The sequence below is a fragment of the Budorcas taxicolor genome, chromosome 16 (assembly GCF_023091745.1).
Source record: "Budorcas taxicolor isolate Tak-1 chromosome 16, Takin1.1, whole genome shotgun sequence".
Classification (NCBI taxonomy): domain Eukaryota; kingdom Metazoa; phylum Chordata; class Mammalia; order Artiodactyla; family Bovidae; genus Budorcas; species Budorcas taxicolor.
Window position 1 is genome coordinate 5,626,896 of NC_068925.1, and position 8,932 is coordinate 5,635,827.

An 8,932-nucleotide genomic window follows, 5' to 3' on the forward strand; every position below is an offset into this window, starting at 1 on the left:
GTCCATGGGATCACAAAGAATCAGACACGACTGAGCGACTGAAATGAACTGAAGAGCTTTGTTCTTGCCACCTTTTCTTCATCTCTTCTGCTTCTGTTAGGTCTTTGCCATTTTTGTCCTTTATTTATGTTTGCATGAAATGTTCTCTTGGTATCTCTAATTTTCTTGAAGAGATCTCTAGTCTTATCCATAGTATTTTCTCTATTTCTTTACATTGTTCACTAAAGAAGGCTTTCTTATCTCTCATTGCTATGCTCTGGAAATCTGCATTCAGTTGGATGTATCTTTCCCTTTCTCCTTTGCCTTTCACCTCTCTTCTTTTCTCAGCTACTTGTAAGGCCTCCTTGGACAATCACTTTGCTTTCTTGCATTTCTTTTTCTTCCGGATGACTTTGGTCACCACCTCCTGTACAATGTTATGAACCTCTGTACAGTTCTTCAGGGACTCTGTCTACCAGATCTAATCCCTTGAATCTATTCATCATCTCTATTGTATAATCATAAGGGTTTGATTTAGATTATCCCTAAATAGTCTAGTGGTTTTCCCCACTTTCTTCAGTTTGAGCCTGAATTTTACAACAAGGAGCTGATGATCTGAACCACAGTCAGCTCCTGGTCTTCTTTTTGCTGAGTGTATAGAGCTTTTCCATCTTCGGCTGCAAAGAACATACTCAATATGATTTTGATACTGACCATCTGGTGATGTCCATGTGTAAAGGGGGGTAGGTAGTTTCCTGGGGTCCCCTCTCGCTTGGCTTGCCATCTGGATCAGTTTCCACCTCCTGCTCCCAGTGACCCCCTCATGCCATGACGAAAGTGAGTTAATGCAACACTCCTGCAGAAGGAACCCCAGGAGACTCCTTCTCCAGAGATGACCTTCTGGTGCTCCTCGGCTCCAGGTGCTAGGATGAAGCCGGGTGAGGGGAACTCCCCCACTTAGAACGTTCCCACTTTCCGTCTTCCTGACCCATATCACATGCTGAATCTATACGTAATGAAGAACTCACATCTGGACGCTGAATCCACCTTTATAAATCAAACTAAATAGCATTCTTGAAGAGTGATGATGTTGGGTATACTTTACTCATTTAACTTGAAAAGTAAAGAGTGGATAGAGTTAGTTTCCTTTGGGGAAAGTATCTAGAATTTATTACATCAGAATGTATTATGTCAGAAAGAGCGGCCTGAAGCTAAGTATGATGACTACATTGGGCACGTGTCCCTCCCATTTTTCTTACTTTGTGTTTGGTGGCACAGGGTCTTCGCTGCCGCAACGCAGGCTTTCTCTAGCCGCAGCGAGCAGGGGCTCCTCTCTGGTTACGTGTGCAGGCTTCTCACCGTGGTGGCTTCTCTCGCGGGAGCCGGGCTCGGTGCGCCGGCCTCCCTGGTTGCAGTGTGCGGGCTCAGGGGCAACACGCGGGCCCTGGGCTCCGGCGCTCAGGCGCGGAGGCACACAGGCTTATTCGCCCTGCGCCACGTAGGAGCTTCTGTGTCTCCTGCACTGGCAGGCGACTTCTTTAACCGCTGGACCACCAGGGGAGTCTGCGCCCAACTTTCGACCTCACACAAGAGAAGTTGTTCCCGAAGAGTGGCTGGTTGGTTGGTGAAGGACGTAGGGGAGAAGGCAGTTTTTTCTCCCTGGCAGCTTCCAGCTGGCCAACACCCAGCCCTGGCGAGGCAGTGGAGGCAAACCTCACAGGCTCCGTCCTCAGCTACTGCCTCCTCTCTGTCCAGACTTAGTCCAAGTTGGATGTTGGAAAGGCCCACCCAATGTAGAACTACAGATAGAAGTAAAAAAAGGCAGGGCTTTCCACACTACCCCTAACACTTGGAATCCCTGATTGAGAAAATAAGCTTTATCGGCAATAAAAGGCTTTTCAACATTTATCGTCTGCAGGAGGACAATGGGCCATCGTGTGGCCCATCTTGTGCTAAGTAAAGATCATTTCAAAAGCTTTGAAACCATCTTGGCTTTGTTTTATAATACACTCCATATTCAACCCTGTGGTCTTTATTTTTGACGCCAAAAAATATTTTTTTAACTGAAGTATATGGCAACCCACTCCAGTGTTCTTGCCTGGAGAATCCCCAGGGATGGGGGAGCCTGGTGGGCTGCCATCTATGGGGTCGCACAGAGTCGGACACGACTGAAGCGACTTAGTAGTAGTAGTAGTATAGTTGATTTCCAAAATCGTGTTAGTTTCTGGAGTACAGCAAAATGATTCAGAATATATATATATATATTTTCTTCATTATGCTTTATTACAGGTTATTAAATATAATTCCCTGTACTATACAGTAGGACCTTTTTAAATCTGTTTTATATATAGTAGTTTGTATCTGCTAATTCCAAACTCCTAATTTATTTCCTTTCAGAAGTGTGGGTGCATGTGTGTGTGTGTGTGTGTGTGTGTGTGTCTGAGACACTGGTATGCTTCACAGAATCTCTCTCAGTGTTTTCACTCCTATGGGATTCCTCTGTGCTTCCAGCAGCAGGCAAAGGCTCTAGAGAAGAGACGGAATGTTGGGGGTGTAGGCCTGGATGTAGAGCTCAAACCAGGCTTGACTGTAGGGCCTCAGACATGTCCCTCAGCCCTCTGGGCCTCACGTGGCTCCTTATAAGAGGAGGGTAGTGACATCTAGGTCCTAGGATTGTGTGGATCAGTTTGGAAGGCCGGGCTGCGGGGGTGCTCAGCCCTGGGGCTGGCAGCAGGCCAGTGCCTACCGGCCGCAGGCACTAATACCGTTACTGCCTCTTTTGCAGATTCAAAAACTGGAATCTGGGGAGAGGAGAGGAAAGGACTCCCCAGCAGCAGAGACTGCCCAAGAGTTCTGACCCACTGCAGGCCTCCAGGGCCATCCTGCCGGGGGTGCTGCGCGGAGACGAGGTGCCGGAGAGAGCCCGCGCCCTACTCGCAACCCGCGGCGGCCCTGGCAGGAGCTTGTCATGCTGAATCAGTGAGTGGTCTGGGGAGAGCCAGCTCAGGTTCCCACATCAGTAACATCACTTCCCGCACACATCACCCTCCCCGGGCCCTGAAGCCTTCCCTTCAAGAGGAAAGGGACTCAAGCCACAACAGCAGTACCTGCAGGCTGCCCCTGGCGTGGGGCAGGGGTGGGTTTCCCGCTGTCTCAGCACCTCCAGAACCTCTCACCTGATTTCCTCATTTCCCAACAGGGTCATGGAGGTCTGGCATGGAGTAGTGATCGCAGTCGTGTCGCTGATCCTGCAGGCCTGTCTCCTCGCAGTCATCAACTACCTGCTCAGCAGGCACATGGGTAACTGGCTCAGTGTTCCTCCTGGTCCCCCTCAGGGACCATGCCCAAGCCCACAGCAAGATGAGCCCCCAAATATCACTTGAAATCTTACTTGAGGAATCGCTAGCCAGGTGACCCCTCACTCCACCAACCTCTATGGGTAATCTGCACTCTGACCCAGCCCGTCTGTGCTTGGGAATGATGGCTGAGAGTCCTTTTGCTACCCAGACCTCCTGTCTAGAGACAAGCTTCTGTGATGCTCTTGAGGCTGGGCTCACTTAACCCAAGCGAAATATTTCCTTTATTACCGCCAAGGGACACGTAGAAATGGCCTTGAATTACAAGAGAAAGGAGTATGGTTAGACTAAGATATGAGCTTAAATTTCTGAGCTGATTTGCAGTGAAAAGCAGGACGCTCTGTCTGAGGAAGACATTATAATTAGAGGAAATAAAATAACACTGCTTGGGCTGTGCAAAGACAAGGAATTGAGCAGGATGATGTCAGTCTAGGCTTCTCTCGTCATTCATTCATTTATCCAGTACAAGAGGAGACAAAATAAAAATCTGTGCCGTTATGGACCTTGCATTCCATGAGTAATACAGACAACAAACAAACAAGTAAAATGTGTGTCAGGTCACGTTAAGCGTAGAGAAAAAAATGAAGCAAGGCAGGGAGATATGAACTGGATGGGAGTCAGCATCCCTGAGATGCTGACATTTGAGTCTAAACCTGAGGGAAGTGAGGAAGTGAGCCAGGCCTGCAAAGTCAATAAGCCGGGAGATTTGCTCATCAGGGTGGAGGCAAGGGGGCCCAGGCTGGATGGAGCTGAGCTGTGGCAGGAAGGGGAAGGGGAGTGAGGCCTGTGGCTTGGACAGTAGCTTTTACTCCAAGTGAGGCGAGGGGCACTGCAGGGCTCTGAGCAGAGGAGGGCTGAGGTTTGAAGAGACTGTCTGACGTGTGTTCCCTCAGGAGACCTGTGCTCATAGATACAGGATGTGCCTGACCAGGAGAACATTTTCTTTTGATTCTTGCCCTGTCCCCGGTAGCCAAGGAAAATGAGCGCATACTGAAAGGGGCCAGGTCCCAGGCCCCCAGCTCTAGTCCAGCTGACTGCTGCCCACCTGCTGCCAAGGAGAGGAAGGAGCCCCGGGCAGAGAGGAATGTCCTGGTGCCCGAGCCCCGCTACCGGCGTGAGTACTGCCGCGAGGAGAACGTGTCATAACGCTGCTTCTGTTCTGCCTGGACTACCCGGGGAGCCTCCTCGCAGCAGCCCCAGTCTTCCTGCCCAAACCACGAGCGGGAGGATTCCTCACACCCTGCCCAGTGCCGGCCAAGCCAGGCCGCTGCTTTCAGAAGGCCACCCATCCTGTGCGGTGTGGCAGACGGCAGTGGGTTTTGTGTAGGTCTTAGTTCAGGCCTGGGGGCTGTCTCTGCTCCTGTCTTTGTGATACTATGGCGTCTTATCTTCTGCCCGCCATTAGTCAGAGCCCAGATTTCCACCACCTCTGTCTGCTCCCAGCCATGGGACCTGGGCGTTTCAGTACACCCGAGTCTTGGTGACAGTTCAGGTCTACATCTTACTCCGGCAAGGGGACCAGCAGAAACACCGCACCCTCGCTCTTTTCCCTCTCCCCGCTTGAGAGACCCGGCAGGCCCCGCTTCACACAGTGGAAACTGCCGCTTCCACAGCAAGACATTCACTCACCAGACTGCCCTTTCTACTGCTGTATCTTTTGGTTGACTGAAGTTTGCTCCATCCTTCTAAACTTCACCTTTTCCGTTAGAGAAATCTGGTTGTCAGGCTTCCTCAGCACCAAGATAAGGCCTCAATGCATGAGGGGCCCAGAAGATACCACTTGCATGAACTCAGAGTTTCAGAGGAAGCAGAGAGGCACTGGCCTCACCGTGACCCTTGATCCCAAAGCTTCCCTGAAGCCTGGCTGCAGTCAGAGACGCACTGGTTGGCAGGGACTTCAGAGATCCTTCTCCAACCCTCTCTGCCACTGGGGACAAGACCAGGGCACAAAGAGGAATGTAATCTGCCTGGAGTTAGTGACAGGCTTAGATTAGAAGCGTGTCTGTGATTTCTGGGGCCAGATCTGTTTGCCTTGGGCCACAGCGGTCAGCACACCCCGCTTACTCCCCTTCCAGCAGACAGTCTTTCTCAAGCACAGGGCAGCCTTGCGGGCTTGGTATTTACTTTTAGATGGAGCTGGAAATACAGCAGGGCCTGTACTCTTGGATATGTTCCTGGCTGTTTCCAGAGGTTTCCACTCTCTCTGCTCCATTCCTCTCTTCTCTCTGGGGGACACTGATCTCTCTTCCCCACTCCACTTTGAGTTGCTGGCTCTGCTTCTGTCTTTGTCTCATGCGTCCTTCCATCGCCTCTGTACTCTCTAAACACCCTCTGGCTTCCTTTAGAAGAACAATTTCTGTTTTTCCCTAGATGACAGTGACACGTCCTCAGATAGCTCTGACAGCTCAAACAGCTCACCTCCCACCACTTCCCAGGTAAGGGACACTCCTAGTGACCCCAGCAGTCTGGGGTCACCTGGGCTACAGAGGCGGGAGCAAGGAAGGAGGGCCATGGAGTCATCATAGCAGCCTTCGGTGAGGGCGGTCGGGTTTTCACTCACAGGCCTGCACCAACAACACAGAGCATCCACACAAAGTGGGTCTAAGTGGGCTCTACCAATGAAGGTACTCACAGGAAATCCCTTTCTCCCCACGTCCCAGTTACTGGCCAAAGTCCACCCTGAGTCCCAACCTCACTTGGAGAGTCTCCACATTTTTTCTTCCTTAAGCCGTTCATTGCCACAGGTACAAGGAGCAATCTCTCATCGCCTTGGCCCTGCTCTCAGACACGGCTACCTGGGACCCAGGTTCTTTCCCATCTGGCCCAGGGTGAGCCTCTTTGAGCTGAATACCTTCTCTAAACGTAGTGGGAATTTTGACCCAAATTTCTTTGCTTTTCCCCCCTAAGGTCACCAAGGATGTGAACTACACACAAGTAGTCTTTGCAGCCCCTGGAGAGCGAAGAAATGACTCTGTCCTGGACTATGAGAACATAAAAGAAGCCACAGATTATGTCAATGTCAACCGAAAGAGCCACAAGCCCAATTTCTGGACTTTTGTGAACCCTGCTGTCTCTGAGCCAGTGGAATACACTCAAGTGGTCATGTGAATCCTGGGCTTTTTAATGGGGTGCAGTTCCTTATGAACTCTTGCACTTATTTTACAGGAAAATTAAATTAATGTTTTGTTTTGTTTTGTTTTTTTAAGACGAGGCATAGGAGGAAAAACAAGCCTGTATCTCAGCAAGAAACATTCAGATCAGGAAGAAATTCCAGGTTAAGCGTGAAAACATCGGAGCATATCAGTAGAGAAAGTGATGAAGTCTTTCTCCGTAAAAAATTTTTAAAAGATTTTAATCAGCTGTAGTAGAGTTCTGTTTGACAGTCTAATGATTAAATGCCTCTCTGATCTCTTCAATTATTGGAAATAAACAACTTCCTTAAAATTTTTAAATAAATAGCAACCACCAGTTCCTCTTTTTCTCTGGCCTAACCTTGCATGCTGTTCCTTTTTGAGTGTTGGGTCTTGCTGAGTAAGCCTGCTCTGCCCTCAGAACTTTAAATAGTGCGCTTGGAGAGCTCACCACTATTTCACCTTTGAATCTGCTAGTTCTTAGGACTTAAAGATGACAGAACCATCTTTATGTTATTAAAAAAAAAAAAAACTTTCCAAATTCAATCCAATAAAATTCAATATCTATTCTTGGTTTGTGGTTGCTGTTATTTTTACTTTTACTACCAATTTTGGTAGCAAAAGAACCTAATTTCTTAACTTAATTAAGAATAGCTTATCTGAAACCAGCTGATGACATTTATGTTTAACTGTAAGGCCCTAGACTCAATCTCACTAAATCATAAACAAAGTAAGAATGTCCAAAAGCGTACCATTTCCTTTACTCTCCAACATAGCTCTAGAAATTCTAATCAGTGCAGTAAAACAGTTAACACAAATGAGGGCTGTAACTATGGGAGAGGAGGAGAAGTTTGTCATTGTTTGCAAAATGCTAGTCCTAGAAAACCTCAAAAAAATTAAGTGGTTTTAAATTAATAACATGCTGTAAGCAGTGACTAGATAAATATACAACTTACTTTTCCCAACAGCTAATTAAGATACACAATGAAAAAAAAATGCTCACAATAGCTAAGCAAACATCTCAAAATATGGAAACTTAAGAAATACTCCTGGCCGAATTCAAACACCATAGAAACTATTCATCAACTGTGTTCCATCTGCTGACTCTAAACGACCTTTCTAGCCCTGGTACTGAGAAAGGGGGTAGGGTGTTGTGGATGTGGGGGCAGCTTTCATCTTTCCAAGTTCCTCTTCCCCAAGATGATCTGAAGACACTGTTCCTGTTTGAGTTTTGGAAATTTTTGCCAGTCTACACGTCCCTATACATTTAACTATCGTTGTTCCTCTCCCACTACAGCTTGAAGGTTTGTGTTCCCCTCAAATTCATATGCTGAAATCCTAACCCAAGATAATGGTACTGGGAGATGGAGCCTTCAGGAGGTTATTAGATCATAAGGAAGGCACCCTCCTGAATGAGATTAGTGCTCTTAGAAATCCAGAGCTCCCTAGTGCCTTCCATCATATGAGGATACAATGAGAAGTCTGCAACCCAGAAAAAGACACTCACGAACTATTCTGACACCTTTCAAAACTATGAATAATAAATGTCTGCTGTTTATAGGCAACCACTCTACGATATTTTTTGATGGCAGCCTAGAGGGACTATCACATCTCCTTAGAAGGCTTTTCTTTCTTTTTTCCCCAGTTTTATTGAGATATAATTAACACACAGCACTGTGTAAGTTTAAGGTGTGCAGCACAATGATTTGACTTACATACATCATGAAATGATTATCACAGTAGGTTTAGTGAGCATCCATTATCTTGTATAGATACAAAATTAATTAAAGAAATAGAAAATTTTTTCCCTTGTGATGAGAACTCTTAGGCTTTACTCTCAACAGTTTTCACATAGAACATTCATCAATGTTAATCACATTTATCATATGTCATTACACCCTTACTACTTATTATTTTATAACTGAAAGTGTGTACCTTTTGACTGCTTTTAACCAATTCCCCTTCCACAACCCTCTGCCTTTGATAACCAAAAATTTGATCTCTATTTTCCTATGAATTTGTTTCTGAAGTATAACTGACCTACAGCACTATGCTAGTTCACACAATATAGTGATTTGATATTTCTTTTTTTTCTCATTTTTCCCTCATCTTTTAAAAAATTTATTATTATTTTTTGATTAGAGGATAATTGCTTTACAATGTTGTATTGCTTTCTGCCATACAACAATGTGAACCAGTCATCAGTTCAATTCAGTCGCTCAGTCATGTCCAAATCTTTGCAGCCCTATGGATTGCAGCACACCAGGCCTCCCTGTCCATCACCAACTCCTGGAGCTTACTCAAACTCAGTCGGTGATGTCATCCAACCATCTCATCCTCTGTCATCCCCTTCTCCTCCCACCTTCAATCTTACCTAGCATCAGGGTCTTATCCAATGAATCAGTTCTTCACATCAGGTGGCCAAAGTATTGGAATTTCAGCTTCAGCTTCAGTCCTTCCAATGAA

General features: G+C 46.8%; 1 protein-coding gene across 1 annotated transcript; it reads left to right on the forward strand.

The window, feature by feature from the left end:
* Positions 1 to 2,947: 2,947 nt before the first annotated feature.
* Positions 2,948 to 6,443, forward strand: RHEX (regulator of hemoglobinization and erythroid cell expansion). Its single transcript, XM_052654270.1, has 5 exons — positions 2,948 to 2,958; positions 3,179 to 3,279; positions 4,306 to 4,449; positions 5,706 to 5,770; positions 6,243 to 6,443. The coding sequence occupies exons 1-5, from the start codon at positions 2,948 to 2,950 to the stop codon at positions 6,441 to 6,443; spliced, it is 522 nt and encodes a 173-aa protein (XP_052510230.1).
* Positions 6,444 to 8,932: the final 2,489 nt, after the last annotated feature.

What these genes read in the sequence shown, in the direction of transcription:
- RHEX (XM_052654270.1), top strand. An exon ending in CCTGCTCAGCAGGCACATGG is followed by an intron (nt 3,280 to 4,305) that starts GTAACTGGCTCA and finishes TGTCCCCGGTAG; the next exon opens with CCAAGGAAAATGAGCGCATA. An exon ending in GCCCGAGCCCCGCTACCGGC is followed by an intron (nt 4,450 to 5,705) that starts GTGAGTACTGCC and finishes GTTTTTCCCTAG; the next exon opens with ATGACAGTGACACGTCCTCA.